The following is a 21,054-nucleotide window of genomic DNA, read 5'->3' on the forward strand; positions in this document are numbered from 1 at the left end:
GAGATTATATTTGTAACCCCAAGGGCTGGAAACTAGCTGCTTTATTATTAATGCCAGTTGCAATTCTAGAGAAGGGATGGTGCCATGTGCCGAGACATCCGGGGGACCGGCCCAGCTGCGGTTCTGTCAAAACCCAGGTCGATTGGAAAGTGGTAGAGAAGCCATTGTGTTACAATATATTGGATGTATTTCAGAGACACCAAACCCAGCAGGGCGAATGAACAAAACAAGGACAAACTATCATCAAGAATCATAAATCCAACAGAATGCATTTTGGATGGGAAACCTAAGTACCTTGTCCTCCTCCAGGGTCTCAGTTTACTGTATTAACTCAGGAAAGGGACTCAGGGGTGGGGTATGGGGCTGTTTATACAGGGATCCCGAGACCTGGCCCCCTCTGGGGTAGGGCAAGGGGACTGTTTGTACCACGATCCCTCGGCTGGTGCTGAGATGGAGCTACCTCTGGGGTTGGGCAGGGGGGCTGTTTATACCAGGATTCCTCACCTGGTGCAGAGATCCAGCGGCCTCTGGGCTAGGGCACAGCCGCTGGGTAATATCTATAGCATCATTGCACAAGATTTTAAGGTGAAACATGAAGGGGAATCAAATCTCTATTTGAAACTAATAAGCAGGTGAACAGACAGACTAGAATTACCTGGAGCTGGGACACGACATGGTTGCTGAGGCAAACAGCCTGCCGTGGGCACCTCCACGCACTCTTGATTGGCTGTGAGTTATCAGCATTAAGTGGTATCAATAGGAGTGGGGGAAGGGGAGCCCAGGACTGGGATTGCCAAGGGTGACAGATTGGGATGGAGGGGCAGGGGGCTAGGGGGGAATGAGAGGAAAGTTTCTGTTTTCTGTTGTCCCCAGCAGGTGGCAGAGTTTATCCATGATTTGCATTGCCGCTGGCATGGAGCAGGGCTTGGGGAGATGGTGGCGAACTTCCTGCAGTCAGAGCCGTCCCAGCCCACACCCCATGCTGGCCAACAGTCCTGTCCCCCCATCCCACCCCAGCTAAAGAAGCAGGCATTGCCCTTTGTTTGAGCCAGGAACAGAGTTACGCTGCCTTGAGCTGGACAGCAAGAAAAGGGGCGTGTGACTGTGGGGGGGGCAGGTGTGGTGTGGGGTATGTGGATTGGGTGCAGTGGAGGGGTTAGGTGTGGAGTGGGGGTATGTGGATAGGGCTGCAGGTTTGGGGGATACAGTGTGGGAAGTATGGGGATGGGTTGCAGTGTGTGTATGAGGGGTGTGGTATAGGGGGTATGTGACTGTGCAGTGGGGGTGCAAGGTGTGGATAGGTGTGCAGTAGGGGGTACAGGTGTGAGGTGGAACAATGTGGGAGGTCTGGGTAGGGGTTCTGGGGTGTGTGTGGATGGGGTCCAGCGAAGGGTGCAATAGATGGCCTGAGATGTGAATGGGATGCAGGTCTGAGGTGGAGCAATGTGGGGGGTCTGGATAGGAGTTCTGTGGGGAGTGGTACAGTTTGTATGTGGGGGTGTGGATGGGGTTTTCTGGCCAGTCTCATCCCTTCCCATTCATTCTCTGGCTGTGGGTGGCACCCCTGGCCCAGCCAGCCACTGCAGCTCCCAGCCCGGCCCTTGGCAGAGTGAGGCCCCATCTCTCCATGCCTCTGCAGCCAACACTCCCCATCTGGCCTGATCCTGAATCCAGCCAGCTCAGGCCCCTCAGCACTGGGGAGGGGCAGCTCGACACCCCAGGAATGGGGTCCTCTGGGTCAGCCAGCTGCCAAGGAGCGTCCCCAAACCACACACACCCTGTCCCCTCCCCGAGGAGCTCAGCTCTGCTGGCCCTGGCCCCTCTGCCTGGGCTGAGTTAATGCCCAAGGGGATGGATTTTGTGTGGCACCTGGCTAGGAATGGGGCTGAGACCTGGCAAACTTGTTCCATGTGGGGGCAGCATGGCTGGATCAGAGGAAGTCCTCCCCCCCCCCCCCACCCCAGAGGGGAAAGAGTGCCCTGAGTGCTAATCCCCCTGTCCTGGGGCTGGATCGGAGGGAGAGAGGGAGGAGTTGGAGGTCAGGGAGTGAGGGGAAGTGTTTAGTTGGGGGATGGAGGGATGGGGAGGGACTGAGAGATATGGGGAGAAATTTCCCCCCAGCTTTGCCCTGGAGGGTGGCTGCCCCCTGCTCGTTCCGCACCAAAGCACCCCACTCCCAGGGACTGATGGTTCCTCGCTTGTTGGTGCTGCTGCTGCTGTAGCAACGTAAGAGAGTCTCTAGGAAACGGGTTCCTGTTGCTAGGGCTGCGTAGGCAAGGGATGGAGGGGAGGCTGCCGCAGAATGGTGGGGTCAGAGGTCAATCCCACATGGGGGGCTGTGCCCATTTACACACATGCACGCATCGCCCCCACCTCACCCGGAGACATGGACCCCGCCATGCACACAGACCCCCTGAAGACATGCAGTGCCCCATCCACACGCAGTCCCCCCAGAAACATGCATCTCTCCCATGCACACATATCGCTCCCATGCACACAACCCACCCAGACATAGATCACCCCGAAGCACACACACCTCCCCCCAAAGACACAGATTTCCCCACCACTACCCCCATACACACACATATATCTCTCATGCACATGCATCTCCCCAGGAAGATGTGGGCACTGCCCTGCACAAGAATGCCCCTATACACCCAGACCTACAGGGACAGATCCAGAGCTGTTACTCATGCTTCCTCCCACTTCCCATTTTGCTGGGCATGACCCTAGTGCATAGGTCCTGGCATGGTTGGGGCATGGTCTCTGACCCCCATCTACCCCTACCCTCTGTGCTGCCAAGCCAAATCTCACCCCCAGCACCTGCTCTGAGGAACTGGCCCCAACTTCATTCCAGAATGGAAACCTACCCCCTTAGCTCACAAGTGGGTGATACCAGGCTGGCTGGGCCCATGGGTCTAAGCGATGTGAGATGGGCTGTTGAGCTGAAGAAGCTGCCCCAAGGGATCAGTGGGGAGAGCAAGAAGCTCCTCAGGATGCAGTGCAGGGAGTGAGGTCTGTGGGGGGAGTGATGTGTGGGGAGATCTCAATGAGGGGTTCATGTGGGGGTGGGGTGTAGAGGTCTGTGGGGTGATGGGAGGGGTTTGTGTGAGGGAGGGGTCTGGGGGTAGGGTGTAGAGGTCTGTGGGGCACAGTGGAGTGTCGGGAGGGGTCTGTGTGAAGGAAGAGTCGGGGGGCAGTGGGGTGGTGGGAGGGATTTGTGTGAGGGAAGGGTCTGTTGGGGTGGGGTGTAGAGGTATGTGGGGGGCAGAGGGTGGCGGAAGGGGTTTCGGGGTGGGGAATCAGTGGGGTCAATGGGGGTGGGGTTGTAGAGGTCTGTGGGGTGGACGGGGAGGAGTCTGGGGGACAGGAAAGGGGGAGGGGGCCCCGTCACACCTTGCTGTGTTGTTGCAGTGAACAATCCCCCTGTATGCTGTTGCCATGGCGATGTGATGCAGGTGGGGAGCACTGACATCACAGCTGCATCTCTGTCTTTTTCCTATTTTGGCAGCGAAAAGCGGATTCTTCCCCCCCCACCCCGCCCCCGCATCCCTTAGCTGTGGCCGCAGGCTGGAAAGGGACTGAGAGCGGGGGGAGGGGGGGAGAGGTGAAGAGAACGAGCCAACCCTCCAACTCACACCCCTCCGTCCATCCCTCCCAAAAAAACCTCCCTCCCTCTCTCTGTTGCTATAGCGTGGTTCTGCTTCTCTCTTGGTCACTCTGGATCTAAAGCAAGGAGCAGCCCTGGGGGTGCAGCTCTGACGTCCCTCATTGCTGGTGCTCTCTTCTTGCTGTCAGGGCTGACCCTAGTGCCCCAGTCCTGCCCTAGGAGGTGCTGTGTGAAAGGAGTGGGATGAGGAGCTCAACAGGGGACTCTGTCCTCACAGTCAGTGATGGCCACAATACCCCGCAATTCTTCTTCTCTTTTTATGAACCATGGTAGAGCATTTCTATGCAGCAGTCGGCCTGGTGCTTTGTCACACCCCAGAAGCAGCTGCAAGGATCCCTGTGTGAACAGCCCTGCATCCCACCTCAGCAGTGGTCACATCTCCGCTCCGAGTGCGGGATCCCTGTATAAACAGGCCCTGGGCCTCATCCCAGAGGTGGCTGCATCTCAGTGCTGAATGAGGGGTCCGTAAGTACATGTATAAGCAGCGTGCTTTGGAATTGGCAGGTACTGTTCAGGTGCTGGGAGCCTGTTACATAATAGCTTGGAGCTGTGTGGCTTTCCTCATTGCTGCATCGGAGTGTGTGTCAGACACATTTAGACGTCTGTAGGTTGCATTCTGGCTTGATGTCTACAAAAGTGAAGGTTGGGTCCAGCATGATGCCCTCACCCCAGGACTGGCAGGAACTTGGGCGTGGGGGTTTTAAATTCATTTCAGCCTCAGCTATTTTGCCTTTTATTTACTCCTTGTGTTTTCAAAAATAGCTGTGGGATCTGCTGGCTTTTTACTCAGAATTCCTCCCAATTTGGGTCTCAAAGCACCTGACCAGCATATGAATATGAGTCGTTTCCTCCAGCACTGAGATGCAGCTGCCTCTGGAGTGCAATGGCTGTTTATACAGAGACTTCTCACCCTGGTGCTCAGATGCAGTGCCCTCTGGGGTGGGACACAGGGGCTGTTTCTACAGGTATGCTTCACCCAGTGCTAAGATACAGCCCCTGCTGGGGTGGGTGTGGGGGCTGTTTAGATGGGAATCCCTTGCCCCACGCGGAGATGCTGCCACCTCTGGGGTGTGGGGTGGCAGATGTTTAATAGCTCATAGCAGTGGCGAAGGAGTTTCAGACAGGGAAGGCTGCCTGCAGGAGGGTGGCCCTAGAACAATATGGCATTTGAGGCACTATTCACTTCCTCTTCCCCAGTCCCCTGGGTCAACCACGTGAGACCACCTTGCCCAGTATTGCCTTCCCCTCTCAAGCAGGCTCTAATGGTGCATCATTCCTGGGAAGGTGTTAAATCTATATTGTGTTCCCAGTTCTGGGAGGGTAGAGAGGGCTGGGAGCCAGGATGCCTGGGTTCTGCTCCAGAACTGGGAAGGGAGTGGGACTAGTGGGTTAGAGCAGGGGGTAGGGGGGCAGAATGGGCTTGGTGGGAATGAAGAACCAGCCCATTTAAAATCCTGAAACCCCATTCTGCATTTGTATTGAGGGGTAGATGTTGGAGGGTGGCTGGGTCTGAACTTTCCACACTGGGGGGGGCCCACTAGCCAATCCCACTGGCTCCGTCCCCCCAGTCCCCACTCTCCTTTCGCACGTTGGGTCTATAAAAAGCCTCCAGCCCCTCTGTATTGTGAAGCCTCTTGTGCTGGGAGGTGAAGCTGTGGGCGGGTCGCCATGGCAACTGCTGAGATATTTTCGATGAAGAAGGGACCTTGGTAGATATTTTTCTTGCTCTCCCCTCCCGCGCCAGCGGGGGACGCAGGGGGACGTGAACGTTCAGAGCTATATAAAACCTGGGAGTGGGTCTAAAAATAGGAGCAAAGAGCCTTTTTCGGTGGGGTAAAGATGCCGATGGCAATTGGGGTGGGGGGCACAGTCCCTCAGCCCTTCTGGGGGCCACAGAGCAACAGCAGCCAGACTAAGGCAGGGGGCTGTGATCCCCACTCTGCAGTGGGGGATAGAACCCAGGAGTGCTGGATTCCAGCACCCCAAGTCTAACCCACTAGCCCCCTGCCCCAGAACTGGGAGCAGAACCCACTGAAAACACTAATAGAAAACACACAGTCATGGTGCCCTAGGAATGACAGGCCCCAGAGCTCATTCCTAACCCCCCGAGCCAGTCAGTCCCCTTGCCTTGAAGCCAGACTGGTGCCAAGGTCCATTAAAGGTGAAATGTCCCATTCCCTGTCCCCCTGAGCCAGCCTGTCCCCATCCCTGGGGCCTGATTGGAGCTCGTTCCCCTTAGAGGGGAGCAACCCTGTACCCCATTCTCTGTCCTCCTGAGCCAGCCTGCCCCCATTCCTGGGGCCTGGTTGGAGCTGGTGCACCCTAGAGGGGAACAACCGTCTACCCCAGTCTCTGTCCCCTGAGCCAGCCAGCCCCCCATATCATGTAGGGGTTCTGAGCAAGGTGGGGGATTGGCAGGTTGGACAGAGGAGTAGAAATTGTTCATTTTGTGTCATCAAAAGCAACAGGTGGAAAGTGGCAGGGGGTGATTTTATTTAAGCAGGTTAACACAATGGGTCCTCTCCATACATTCCCTGACCCTGCCACTGTCCCCCCTTCACAGCCTCCACTCACTGCCATTGTGTCTATGCCCTTGCTCAGCTAACATGCGCTCCCGCCAATCTGTCCCCTCCCTGGGTTCTGACGTGGATGGGACGCTTGCAAGCTGCATTTAGAAACAGTTACCTGGAAAATCGTCCTCAGTGCTGGAGCATCATCAGGACATTCGCCGGCACCTGATAAAAGGAGTCCGGAAATGAGGGCAGCTCCCAGGTAGAGCTAGCCAAGGCCTTTTCCCCTCTAGGGATGCCAGCTGCCGGGGACTGGCTGGCTCAGGGGGCAGGCAATGGGATATGGGGCCTTTCCCCAGTAGGGGGCACCCGCTCTGATCCAGGCCCCAGGCAGGGGGTCTGGCTGGCTCAGGAGGGGGGAAAGGGGAATGGGATACAGGCCTGTCGTTTCTAGGGTACTACAAGCCTGTGTGGGTGTGGGGATAGCATCCGGCCTGGGCCCATGTGACAGCATGTAATGGCCGGCGTGTATGGGTACGTGTCTGTGCGAGGACTCACATGCCAGTGACTCTCAGGGTGTGTTGTGTGTCAGTGCATGACAGCTTGTGTGTCAGTGTGTGTTACTACATGTTGGTGCATCGGTTCATAGTGGGGAGTGTTGGTGTGTGTCACTGTTTGTCACTCCATGTCAGTAGATGAGGTCCATGCCTGTCCATGATGAGCTCCCCGCAGCGTGAGCCCCGGTGTCTGACTAGGATAGAAGGCAGTGTGCCCCTGTCCTGTTGCCAGCTGGCTGGCACTGCCTATCCCCGCCCCCGGCCTGGCTCTGGCAGGGACTGGCTGTTACGGGGCTGAGTCGCTTCGCCACTCACTAAATTACACAGACTCCAGAGCTATTTTTAGCCTCCAGGTTTCTCTTTTTAGTTGTTTGATTCAGATCCTGAATGAAACACCAGGTGGGGGGGATGAAAGGACCTGGCAGGCTCCCAGAGCAGATGGGCTCGGGGTCAGCAACCCCATCCCTGGACCCCTCTCTCCACAAGGGGGTGACTCAGGAGCGACGCAGCCTGAGTCATTTGGCTCCCGGATTCCAGCCACAGCTGAGGAGCAGAGCTAGCCAACCCCCCCAACCTGCCCACAGGGCCATGCCAACCCCCACTCCTCACACACACTGGGGCTGAGCTACTAGAGATGGGTACAAAGAGAAGAGAGGCTATGGTTTTCAACTCATTGGGAGAGCACGAGCACCGCACCCTGTCTGGTAGCAGGCAGCAGGCAGGGAAGGGCTGGGGGGGGGGGGCGGAGGGAGAGGGAGCCTGCAAACACAGCAGCTCATGGGGGTGGAGGGCTGTGTTTGAACTTAGAGGGCACCATGTTAAAAGGGGCACTGCTGGGGGTGGAGCTCTTCCTCTTGGGGTAAAATGGCTCCTGGAATCCTGGCCCTGGGACTCCATGGACGATGGTGAGTGGAGCCTGCCCTTTCCATAGCACAAAGAAAAGAGAGGGAGTGAGGTACCTGTCCTTTCCCCTCTAGGCAGCACTGGCTGCGATCTAGCTGCAGACTGGGGGCACTGGCTGAGTATAAGGCTCTGGGAATGGGACATAGGGCCTTTCCCCTCTAGGGGCACCAGCTCTGAGCCAGCTCCCAGGCAGAGAGGAGTGGCTGGCTGAGGGGCGGTGGGCTGTGGGAGATGAGCAGAGGGGCTGAACAGGCCCCAGAGCCCAAACTCTGGGCAGGCGGTCGTGGAGTCTTGCTTTGACACTGCCCCAGCTGGAGACCTTTCCCGGGATGCCGAATGCTGCTCTGGTGTCAGCAGGGCTTTAAGGTCCCCTTGTGCCAGACCCCATCCAATAGCTGACTGCCCAGCCCTGGCCCAACCCTGCTCATGCAAAGTGATGACCCCCAGGGAGCCTCATTTATCTCAGCAAGATCTGGTCCTGCAGCTTGACCCAGAGACATGGGGTCATATCAGCACCACAGCTGGCCCTGGGGTGGGTGCCCTGGGCCTGCCCCACAGCACATCATCATCTAGAGCTCCCAGCCAGTGGTTCTTAGCCACTCACTCACCCTCTGGAGGGACTGGGCTGGGACCGGCTGGCACATGCGACTCCTCCCCTTGCCCGCACCCTGCCTAGTAAGAAGAGAAGAGGTTAACCTCTAGTGCCCCGTGCTTCAATGCCAGGGCAGTAGCTGCATGGGTGATGGCTGGTATATAGAGCAGGGAGCTAAGGGGTTATGACTCCTGGGTTCTATCCCCAGCTGTGCGTGGGGTCTAGGGCATTAGAGCAGGGGTGCTGGGGGGCCAGGACACCTGGGTTCTATCCCTGGGTCATTCCATTTACCAAGGCACTGGGTGAAAGGTGCTGTTTACTTGCCACACATCCTTGTTGTGCCTTCTCCTAAAGTCAGAGACTCCCAAAAATAGATTTTCTCAGCCTGGGATGGAAGCAGCCATGCGGCATTGGCGGGGCGCTGGCTGCCTCTCCCGGTCCTCAGCTCTTTCCTTTTATAGGAGTTAAGGCTTCAGGTCCACCCCCACAATCCAAAGACTCTTTTCTTATTCAAGATGCGCCCACTCAGCTCTGAGCTGAGCTGGGTTACGCTGCGAGGGCACAGCCCTAGATAACAGGCTGACGTCGGAGCTGCAAGCCAAAAACAGAAAAAAGCTCCCTTTGTGTCTATTTATAGCATCACATTCCTAAAGGATAGAAAGCTGGTGGCTGTCTTCCCACAACTCAGATCAGTGGCGTCCTATAATACACCCAAGGAAGCTGACTCCCAGCCCCCACCCCTCCCTTCTGACCACTAGATCCCCCACTGCTCACAGAGAGAGATGCTGGAACTAGAGGTGCTGGGGGTGCTGCCGCACCCCTTAGCTTGAAGTGGTTTCCATTATATCCAGGGTTTACAGCTTGGTTCAATGACTCTCAGCACTCCCATTATACAAATTGTTCCAGCACCCTGGCTCGCAGAACCAGGCATAGGACCCAGGAGTCCTGGCTGCCAGCCCCCCCCCCCGCTCTAACCCATTAGACCCCACTCCCCTCCCAAATCCAGGGATAGAACCCAGGAATCCTGACTCCCAGCTTCCCCTGCTCTATCCCAATAGATACCCCTTCCCTTGCTCTAATGGATTACAGCAGGGTGGGCTGGAAGCCTCAGGACTCCTCGTTCTGTTGGCAGCTCTGGAAATGCCAGGTTTAACGAAACGACCATCTTACAAAACAGAAGAGTGAAGAAATTCTGCAGTAGGCTCGAATCCACAGAGGGTGCCGTGCCTGCACAGGGAATTCGCTGAGACTCGTTGTTGTACATTGCACAATGGTAGTGAACAGACCATTTGAGAAACTAGAGACAGGGCCTATCCCTTAAAAAGTGACTTTGGAAAGTCGTATAATTCCTTAAACTGCCTAAATAAGGAAAGCAGTGTAAAATGACCCATACACAGCAGCCCTCGTGTGGGTGCTAAGGGTGCTGTGGGTTCCCCAGTTCCCTGCATCATTAGAAATCAAATAAGTGTGCTGTTAACTGTCACAGATTTCCAAAACAGGTGCAATGGCTTTCTGGGCAATGTAGGGTTATTCAGCTCTGTACTTTCTTTCCTAATATGGAAGACGAGATTATGCAAAACCTAGCTACCCAATTTAGGTTACTCCATTGAGCGTGGCGCTTCAGCTCTGTCACTGCATTTGACACAATTGCTCTCCTAACAATGCGACACACACACACAGTGTGGGACTTCTTTGGGCTTTTCAGAAGTTGCCTTTATTTTTATCCCATTTTGAAAAACATTATTTTAATGGCACTAAGATGAGGAAAAGCAACCCCCCAAACTTGCCCAGCATTGCTCTGTGGAAATGCTCTTAAAACCTGGAGAGACATGCTACCTGGACGGGGTGGGGTGGGGAGGCTTAATACAAGGCCTCTGTATGGAAAGGCAAAGAAAAAGAAAACAACTGCAGCCATCAAAAGGAGTTAGTTGTTCACAGATTGAAAAGATAATTTTAAGGAATGTATCAAACATATTCCTTGAGACAATGTTTTGCATATTTTAGATTAGATAGCTAGATAGATGGTATGGATGGGTTGCTAGATAGATGGGTAGATGGTATGGGGGGGATGGTATAGGGATGGATAGCTAAGGGGGTACATAGATGGAGTGGGGATCTACACATAGCTGGCTAGATGGAATGGGGATGGATATATAGAGGGGTAGATAGATGAAAGGGGGATGGATGGGTGGATAGAGGGGTAGATAGATGGAAGGGGTTGGATGGATAACAGGTAGATGGTATCAGAATGGATGGATATATAGGGGGTAGATAGATGGAAGGGGTTGGATGGATAACAGGTAGATGGTATCAGAATGGATGGATATATAGGGGGTAGATAGATGGAAGTGGGATAGATGGATAGAGGGGTAGATACAAAACTACTTAAATCCCAGGCAGACTGCAAAGAGCTACAAAAGGATCTCACAAAACTGGGTGACTGGGCAACAAAATGGCAGGTGAAATTCAATGTTGATAAATGCAAAGTAATACACATTGGAAAACATAATCCCAACTATACAGATAAAATGATGGGGTCTAAATTAGCTCTTGCCACTCAAGAAAGAGATCTTGGAGTCATTGTGGAGAGTTCTGTGAAAACATCCACTCCATGTGCAGCAGCCGTCAAAAAAGCTAACAGAATGCTGGGAATCCTTAAGAAAGGGATAGATATTAAGACAGAAAATATCATATTGTCTCTCTATAAATCCATGGTATGCCCACATCTTGAATACTGCTTGCAGATGTGGTTGCCCCATCTCAAAAAAGATATATTGAAATTGGAAAAGTTTCAGAAAAGGGCAACAAAAATGATTAGGGCTACGGAACAGCTTCCATATGAGGAGAGATTAATAAGATTGGGACGTATCATCTTGGAAAAGAGAAGACTAAGGGGGATATGATAGAGGTCTATAAAATCATGACTGGTGTAGAGAAAGTAGATAAGGAAGTGTTGTTTACTACTGCTCATAACACAAGAACTAGGGGTCACCAAGTGAAATGAATAGACAGCAGGTTTAAAACAAACAAAAGGAAGTATTTTTTCACAAAACACACAGTCAACCTGTGGAACTCCTTGCCAGAGGATGTTGTGAAGGCCAAGACTATAACAGGATTCAAAAAAGAACTAGATAAGTTCATGGAGGATAGGTCCATCATCAGCTATTAGCCAGGATGGGCAAGGATGGTGTCCCTAGCCTCTGTTGCCAGAAGCTGGGAATGGGCAGCAGGGAATGGATGACTTGATGATTACCTGTTCTGTTAATTCTCTCTGGGGAACCTGGCATTGGCCCCTGTCAGAGGACAGGATACTGGGATAGATGGACCTTTGGTCTGACCCAGTATGGCCATTCTTATGTAGATAGATGGAAGGGGAGAGGATATATAGAGGGGTAGATAGATGGAAGAGGGATAGAAGGATAGATAGGTGGAAGGGGTGGATGGATAGGGGGTAGATAGATGGAAGGGGGATGGATGGATGGATAGAGGGGTAGGTGGATGGAAGGGGTGGATTTATAGAGGGGTAGATAGATGGAAGAGGGATGGAGGGATACTGGGATAGATAAATGGAAGGGGTGAATGGATAGAGGAGTAGATAGATGGAAGGGGTGGATGGAAGGGGGATGGAAGGATGGAAGGGGTGGATTTATAGAGAGGTAGATAGATGGAAGAGGGATGGAGGGATACTGGGATAGATAAGTGGAAAGGGTGGATGGATGGATGGATGGATGGATGGATGGATGGATGGATGTAGGGGGTAGATAGGTAGAAGGGGTGGATTTATAGTGGTGTAGATAGATGGAAGAGGGATGGAGGGATACTGGGATAGATAAGTGGAAAGGGTGGATGGATGGATGGATGGATGTAGGGGGTAGATAGATAGAAGGGGTGGATTTATAGTGGCGTAGATAGATGGAAGAGGGATGGAGGGATACTGGGATAGATAAGTGGAAAGGGTGGATGGATGGATGTAGGGGGTAGATAGATAGAAGGGGTGGATTTATAGTGGCGTAGATAGATGGAAGAGGGATGGAGGGATACTGGGACAGATAAGTGGAAGGGGTGAATGGATAGAGGAGTAGATAGATGGAAGGGGTGGATGGAAGGGGGATGGAAGGATGGAAGGGGTGGATTTATAGAGAGGTAGATAGATGGAAGAGGGATGGAGGGATACTGGGATAGGTAAGTGGAAAGGGTGGATGGATGGATGGATGGATGGATGGATGGATGGAGGGGGTAGATAGGTAGAAGGGGTGGATTTATAGTGGCGTAGATAGATGGAAGAGGGATGGAGGGATACTGGGATAGATAAGTGGAAAGGGTGGATGGATGGATGGATGGATGTAGGGGGTAGATAGATAGAAGGGGTGGATTTATAGTGGCGTAGATAGATGGAAGAGGGATGGAGGGATACTGGGACAGATAAGTGGAAGGGGTGAATGGATAGAGGAGTAGATAGATGGAAGGGGTGGATGGAAGGGGGATGGAAGGATGGAAGGGGTGGATTTATAGAGGGGTAGATAGATGGAAGAGGGATGGAGGGATACTGGGACAGATAAGTGGAAGGGGTGGATGGATAGAGGGGTAGATAGAAGGAAGAGGGATGGAAGGATAGAGGGGTAGATAGGTGGAAGGGGGTGGATGGAAGGAGAAAGTGGTAGATAGATGGAGGGGGGATGGATGGATGGATAGATAGGATTAAATTAGATTCCCCTACAGAATACTTCACCAAGAAGTCAGTGTAAGAGTTAGGGTTGGACTCTGGGAAGGAGCAGGGCAGGCTTAGCCTGGAGCTAGGTGTGATTCCAACAGTCAAGTCTCTCCTCTAGCTGCTTTTCTCCTAATTCGGTGCAGTGTGTTTCTGCCTCCTCCACTCCCCCTCCCTCATTTGATCACGTCACTGAGGAGAGGGTGACGTGTGGCTCCCCCAGCACATAGAAGGAGGGGGTAGAGGGGAGGGGGGAGCAGCTTCCCAGCCATGTCCCTCCATTGATCTGAGCAAATCTTCCCGCCCCACTTTCCTTACCATGCCAGTGCCCACACTCCCAGCAGCCTATAAAAGCCGGGATGCAGGCTGAGGCTCTCAACCAGATCTGCCGGCAGGAATCTGGGAGCCACACAGCCAGCCAGACGGACCGACCGACCGCCGGCAAGGGCCGAGCGTGGAGAAGTCCAGATGTACCGCTCCACCAAGGGCGCCTCCAAGGCGCGGCGGGACCAGATCAACGCCGAGATCCGCAATCTCAAGGAGCTGCTGCCCATCCCGGAAGGGGACAAAGTCCGGCTCTCCTACCTGCACATCATGTCGCTGGCCTGTATCTACACCCGCAAGTCCATCTTCTTCGCCAAAGGTAACCAGCACCGAGAGAGAGAGGGAGAGAGAGAGAGTGAGCGAGGGAGACGCGTTGCCTGGCTGGCACTGGGCAGGGAGAAGTGAGGAGCCAGTGTGCCCGGACGGACACCTGTTAGACACCAGTGCCTGGTGGGTGTCCGCCTATGGGGCGCCTCCAGCCAAGGGGGCCGGGGTAGGGGTGAAAGGCTCGTGGCACTGTCCGTGGTGCTGAAGCTACATGGCCTAGGGGCACTGAGTCCCGGTCGCTGTCCACGGTGCTGCCCGGGTGGCGGTGGAGTCGCTGTCCGTGGCTCTGAAGCGGCAGGCTGCTGCGGGTCGCTGTCCATGGTGCGGCCGGGCTGCGATGCATCGAAAGGGCTTTGGATCCTGACTCCCGCTCCTCTTCCACAACAGGTGCCCTGGGAGGGCTGGAGAGCCTGCTGTCATCCCAGGACCTGGAAGAGTTCGTGCAGACGCTCCCAGGCTTCCTCCTGGCGTTCACCGGCGAAGGGAAGCTGATCTACGTCTCGGAGAACGTAGCAGAGCACCTGGGCCATTCGATGGTAAGGGCTCCGGCGGCGAGCCGGTGGCCGGACTATCTACCACCGACTCTCCCGCTCCTGTACATACTACAGAGCTGGGGGAGAGGGGGTATGTGTATTTGGGGTGGGTGGATAGCTAGAGGGATGCATGTGGAGACAGAGACAGAGAGAGAGAGAGAGAGAGAGAGAGAGAGATGATGGCTATTTCTAGAGTTAACCAGTGAGGATCTCACTGTGTATTTCCCCTGTGCCTGTTGTTAAGCAGTGTTTCTAACATAGACACTGATAGCTTGTGAAGCATAAAAACACAGCTCCCTGGCAAATGTCGATCTGTGTTATATGACCACACAGAAATCCTGGCACAATGATGTGTGTTGCCAACCCTTGGGCTTCAGCTCCGAGCAGCCTGTTCCTTGTGTTGCATGACAGTGTGAGCTAACATCTCGCTATTACCTCACCCCCCAGGTGGACCTGGTAGCCCAAGGAGACAGTATTTACGACATCATTGACCCCACCGACCACTTTGTGATGAGGAATCAGCTGGCGCTGCCCTCCCCAACTGATACAGGTGGGTCCTTGTGTGATTGGGGCTTGCGTTGAAATCATTCTGCATGCGATGCCACTTGGGAAGAGCATGAAAACTGAGAAAGAGCAGAGCGGAGGATCTGAGCAGCTGGCCAAGGAGGGACAGAGGGTAGAGACATCTATACAGAGTATTCAAATGGACATAGAAATGAGAGAGAGCTCAGATACTATGGAAATATGAGAGGGAGAGATGGGTGGGTGGACGGGCTTATACAAAGCTGGGTGGATAGCTAGAGATGGGCATGGGAGGATAGATTCACTCCTGTACTAATCTAATATTCCTGGAGTTGACACTTCCCAGTGCATTAAGTTCTTCTGTGAGCTCCCTCCCTGCATGCCAAGACTCCCTACGTTTGCCCCACACACTCACCATCTTCTCCCCTTGCTGATTTCCAGACCGCTTGTTCCGGTGCCATTTCAACACCTCCAAGACTGTGCGGCGCCAGAGCGCAGGGAACAAGCTGGTCCTAATCCGGGGCCGCTTCCATCAGCCACCACCCGGCTCCTACTGGTCCACCAACCCTGTCTTCATGGCCTTCTGCACCCCGCTAGAGCCCAAGCCACGGCTCAGCCACAATTCACTCTTCCTGGCCTCCTTCGAGAGCCGGCACAGCAAGGACCTGGCCATCCTGGACATCTCAGAGAGGTGAGGAGGGGCTCAGCCTTCAGCACAGGGGGAGAAGGGACCTTCTGGCATGTCCTGATTTAGGGCATAAGGAGTTGCGTGAAAGGGTTAGGAAGAAAATCAGGGAGTGGTTACCCCATCTCTGCGGGGTGCCATGAACCCTGCTCTGGGCATCTGTAAAAGTTGGGGTACCAGGCTACATGGGCCCCTGGGCTGAGTCTATGAACCACGGTCCCTGATCATGTCAGGAGCTCCACAGATGCAGAATGAAAGACAATCCCTGCTTCCTCTGTTCAAACATAAGGAGGGGAAACAAGGGCAGCAAGAGTGGGAAGAACTTTGGGGGAGGGATAGCTCAGTGGTTTGAGCATTGGCCTGCTAAACCCAGGGTTGTGAGTTCAATCCTTGAGGGGGCCATTTAGAGATCTGGGGCAAAAATTGGGGATTGTTGGACTAGATGACCGCCTGAGGTCCCTTCCAACCCTGATATTCTATGATCCTATGACTGGCCCAAGTTGAGTGGCAGAGCTGGGAGGAGAACCAGGAGTCCCGTCTCCACCTCTAACCCACTAGACCCCCCCACACACTCCCTTCCAAGTGCCGGAAGTAGAACCCAGGTGTTCTGGGCCCCAGCTCGGTGCTGCTCTGTGGGTTGTTTTCCGCTCCCCCTGAGTGCTCAATGGTCTCCTCTGCTTGGCTCCCCTGCAGTGTGATCTTTCATCTGGGCTTTGAGAAGAGTGAGCTCCTATGCCGGTCGTGGTACAGCCTGATGCACCCAGAGGACCTGAGCCATGCCTCAGCCCAGCACTGCCGCCTGTGTGAGTATCTCCTCCTCTCCACCCCGAGCTACTGAGGGCTGGGCTGGGCTCCAGAGGATCCATGACACTAATCCCCTGCCCTCTTTCTTCCCCTGCAGTGGGCAATGCTGGTGAGCCACAGGTGGAAATGGTCGTCCGACTCCAGACCAAGAATGGTGTCAGCTGGGTTTGGATCTACTCCCTGGCATGCATGGAGAGCACTGAGATCCCCATCACCTGCCAGAACTACATCATCAGGTAACTGCATGCAACCAGCCTCTTCCTGGGTTACGGAGCCCCGAGCCAGACAGCGTTCCCCTCACTGAGAGGCCTGGGCACTCAGTAGCTTCTGGGATCAGGCCCTGATTTGGTTTGGGCTAGAATCCAGGAGCCCAAGGCAGGGTCGGGGATCCCATTGAACTGGGTGTTGCATAGCTCCTGCAGAGATCAGGGCCCCATTGTGCTGCACGCTGCACAGACCCAGCACGAGAGATGGTCCCGGCCCCAAAGAGCTCACAGTCTAAATAGACAGATGGTGTGAGGGGAAACTGAGGCCCACAGAGGGGGAGGGGTCTGCCCAAGGTCAGGGGCTAGGAATAGAACCCAGACATCCTGACTCCCTGTCCAGAGCCTGGTCTGTGTGTCCGTGGTGCAATAGGCGGGTGTATTTGAGAGCCCTGGGGCTGGGGGGGGGGGTCACTCCTGCCAGCTCCAGCACTAACCCTGCCTCCCTTTGGTCCCCAGTGACTCGGAAGCCTGGTGCCTGCGTCAGCAGCTGGCCTCAGAGGAGCCGCAGGTGGCCTACGTGCTAAGCGCCGCGCCGCCCTGCTCTGAGGGGCTGCTGTCCCCGGCGCAGCTCTCCAGCCCCGACCAGGTCTTCACGCCCCTGTCCGGCACACCCACCGGTGCCGCCCCAGTGCCCTCCTTCGATTTCGCCAGCCTGGAGTATGCAGAGGGCGCCAGCCTGAGCCACGAGGGAGCATCGATGACCATGGAGCTGGGCAATCTCTCCTCCATGGAGGAGGCCCCCAGCTCCACCCTGGGACAGCCAGGCAAAGACACTGAGTTCAGCTATGTGTTCTTCCCCACTGCCTACGAGCCGGCCTTCCGGAGGGACAACCCAAGTGGCTCCGGCAAGGACTTTGTCTGCACGCCTCCCTACACGCCCCACCAGGGCTGCACCTTCATGTTTGGGACCCAGGAGTCCTACCCTCCCAACACAGCCACCTCCCCTCCCACCACCACTTCCACCACCACCACTTCCTCTGAGCTCCTCTACCCTCCGGAGAACTGCAGTGCTCTCTATGAGAAGTTGCCGCCCACTCCTGACAGCCCCGGTAATGGGGATTGCACCATCATGACGCTGCCGGAGGTCAGAGCCCCCCTCTATATTGATGTGCCCATGGTGCCTGAGGGGGTGCTCACCCCGGAGGCCTCGCCCATCAAACAGACCTTCTTCAGATATTCTGAAAAAGAAAAGACTGAGATTGACCTGCTGGCCAGGCAAATCAGCTGCTTGGCTGAAGACTTCAGCTCCTTCCACTCCACGGAGCTCTCCCTCCAGGCAAAGCAAGGCCAGGTCAGCCGCAGCTCCTCCCTGCCAGCTGGCATGCCCAGCCCCTGCCTGGACTTCCAGCCCCTCAAGAGCTGGAGGAGCATTGACTTCTCCTTCCTCTCCTGCCCAGAGGAGAGCCTCCTGGAAGAGGACACCGTGGAGAACCTTCTCCAGGACCTGTCCACCTCTCTGTTCGAGAAGGGTGGCACCGGTGTCCGCTGCCCCCTCCACCACCACTTCTGTGGTGGGAACGTCAGTAGTCCACTAAGCTTGGACGCCGAAGAGAGCGGCAGTGGGACCTTGGCTCCCTCGCCCTCCACGGACCTGTCTCCAGAAGAGCAGTGCTTTCTGGAAGAACTGGCCTCCTATGAAACAGTCTTTGAGGCATGTGCCTCAAGGTCGCCCTGTGATGGGTTAGATGAGTTGTATCAACTCCAGAGCCACCTGCAAGACAGCTTCCATGAAGGTAAGGGGCAGAGGCAGTGCCAGGTGGGGGCGGGGGGAAGGGACCGGGTCAGTGCAGGAATTCAGGCTGCGTGGATATGGACTGTAGGGATCCCCTGCTGGCCACCCATTTGCCCCCACCATGGGGCACATCACTCTTCCAGGGAGCCAACCCTGCACTGCAGCACATCTGCCACCAGTTAAGGCACGTGCATGCTGCCCCCTGCCCTCCAAAATGTAACCTGTCCCTCCCCGGTTACACGTCCCATGGCTCCAGTTCAGCTGTGTGACCATTTCCAAGGCTGCTGCCAGGGCACTATGTAAAGGCAGCTAGGCTGAGATAGAGGGCCCCGTCATGCCAGGCACTGCACCAACCCTGACCGAGATCAGGGTCTCCGTCAGCCTGGGCACTGCACAGATGCAGTCCCTGTCCCACCGAGATCACAAGCTCTAGACATAGGCGGGATTATCCTCCCCATTTTACAGATGGAAACTGAGGCCCAGAAAGAGTCAGTGACTTGCCCAATGTCACATGGGGAGGCAGTGGTGGAGCTGGGAACTGAACCCAGGTGTCCTGAGCACCAGCCTGTGGCATTCATCTCAAGGCCAGCATTGCAAAATGGTGCTTCCACTTGGGGACAGCACATGAGCAACTGGCAAGGGATTGAGAGAGTCAGGGTCTGACTCTAGTGGGTTAGAGCAGGAGGCTGGGAGCCAGGACTCCTGGGTTCTATCCCAGCTCGGAGGGGACCAGCAGTTAGAACAGGAGGCTGGGAGCCAGGACTCCTGGGTTCTATCCCAGCTCGGAGGGGACCAGCGGTTAGAGCAGGAGGCTGGGAGCGAGGGGACACCTCATGTATCCCAGCTCGGGAGGGGAGTGGGATCTAGTGGATTAGAGCAGGGAACCGAGGAGCCAGGACTTTTGGTTTCTGTTCCCAGTACTGAGTGAACCTGGACTAGTGGTTAGAGTATAGGATCAGGACTCTTGGGTTCTACTCCTGACCCTATCATGCTGCATGTGTGAGTTTCCCCCTCTGTGAACGTAGAGGAGAATAACCTCTCCCAGGTAGCTAGCCTGGGAGGAACATTGTGGAGCAGGTCGCCCTCTAGTGGAGATCCATGAGGGGGCTGGTCCTAGCTCAGTCATGCCTGACAGAGGTTGGGGAGACCATGGTCTGGCTTTGTGGTGGGAGCTGGCTGGGATGCCCCGTTCCCTCTAACTCCCCACCCCCTTTGCTTTGTGTCTCCCTACAGATGGAAGCGAAAGTGACCCTTCGTTCTGAAATAAGTCTGTGACTTACTTCACCAAGTATGGCATATTGTCATATTTTGAGGAGCTTCTTCCACCTATACTCGAGCTGAGACCTGACTCCGTGCACATCCGGAGTGGGGGCCAGGCTGGGCGTCCCTGGGGTGAGCTTTGGGCGAAGAACTAGCATTTTTATACCCCCCCCCAAAACGACCACCATTGTGCTGTCGAAGCTAGAGTTGCCAACCAGAGCTCTTGAAAGGACCATTGTACGTGGCTTTACACATAGAACTGTATTCACTCGTAGTGAGTATATGTATGTAATTTAATAAGAAATAGTACAGTCACCTCTCCCCAAGGCCTGCACCCCCACGTGCATTCAACCCAGTGTTGGAACAAGGCACAGGGGTGCCTGGCTTTGGCCTCCCCACCCCTCGAGAATGGTGGGCGTAGGTGGTATCTAACCTACCGCAGTAAGGGCCCATGGCTGTTCAGGCATTTTTTGGCAATTGCATTTCTGTTCCTGACTCAAAAAAAAAATCCCTAGATTCAACTGGCCCAGCTCTGATTTTTCTCAGAGCTTTTGGGCAAAATACAGTGTTTGTGGCTACGTCCATTTCACCGGGAGACTTCTGCTGGGATTCTAGGCTGGGACTGTCAAAGCTGGCTTGATCACAGGCTCTTGCACAGGGGCAGCTGAGCAATGAACAAAAGGCAAATGTTTAAGTGGGGAGGGTGATTGACAAATGGCCTGGGGATGTGATGGACTCTCCATCATGTGGGCTGTAAACCCAGATTGGGTGACTCTCTCTAGCCTGACCACCAATCACTGGACTCCGTGCTTGGGTAATGGGGTGAAATTCTCTAGCCTGTGTTATCCATGTCAGACAGGATCTGAGCCTAAGAATTCATTACCCTAAGGGACTGACATTCCAGCCCCTGGTCCAGCTTTGAGACTCTCAGCATTGACTGAGATAGTTGTTTAGCAGGAGTCATTTTAATTGTTGTTTCATTTTGAAATTTCACCCATGAATGTTAACTCACCCTGTCTGGAATAATCCACTGCAAGCATCTTCCAGATCAGAGCTTAACGTTGTCACCAGAATGAGCTACTCGGAATGATTCCTGGCACCAAAAAAAACCCCTCTCCCCCACTTAGGGTGGGCAGGGCAGGGTGAAATATACCAATGTAGAACAGAAATGTTTATAGATATAAATATATATAGATCTTTAATTTTTTTTTAAAAAACCACAAGAATGATTTTCTAACTTCTCCAGAGTGGGATCCTGAGTTGGGCGCAGTCTCTGTGCCATGACAGGGATAAGCTGTAAGACATCAGGATCCATGGGGGTTTTTCCCCCCTTTCCTTTCTTTTTGGGGTGTTGATAAAAATAACAAATAAACAAATGTTAAGATGTGACGCCCAGAGAGGCGCCATTGTCGCTAACCGTAGAGTTGTCTACGCTCAAGTATCAGGATTGAATCCTCTAACTCTTTACCAATTCGCACATTGCCGAAATGTGGAGTATTGTAAGACACATGTATATTTGTACAGGAAAACGACGGGATTTCTTTTTTTAAAACAAAAAAGATCATTGTGTCCATCGCTGTACATATATCTCTATATTATATATACGGATCATTGTGCACCAGGTCATGGACAACGTGGAGTCGTTCTTCGGTGTGTGTCGC

General features: G+C 54.3%; 1 protein-coding gene across 1 annotated transcript; it reads left to right on the forward strand.

Annotated features, from left to right (window-relative positions):
* Nucleotides 1-13,408: 13,408 nt before the first annotated feature.
* Nucleotides 13,409-21,054, forward strand: NPAS4 (neuronal PAS domain protein 4; the record flags this gene model as incomplete). The annotated part of the gene is made up of 8 exons (XM_084635472.1): nt 13,409-13,583; nt 13,979-14,127; nt 14,572-14,674; nt 15,088-15,337; nt 16,025-16,134; nt 16,233-16,371; nt 16,858-18,134; nt 19,367-21,054. 8 exons carry the CDS (start codon nt 13,409-13,411, stop codon nt 19,393-19,395), a joined length of 2,232 nt encoding a protein of 743 aa, XP_084491598.1. The 3' UTR covers nt 19,396-21,054.

The sequence above is a fragment of the Lepidochelys olivacea genome (genome assembly GCF_965140295.1).
Source record: "Lepidochelys olivacea isolate rLepOli2 genome assembly, chromosome: 7".
Classification (NCBI taxonomy): domain Eukaryota; kingdom Metazoa; phylum Chordata; order Testudines; family Cheloniidae; genus Lepidochelys; species Lepidochelys olivacea.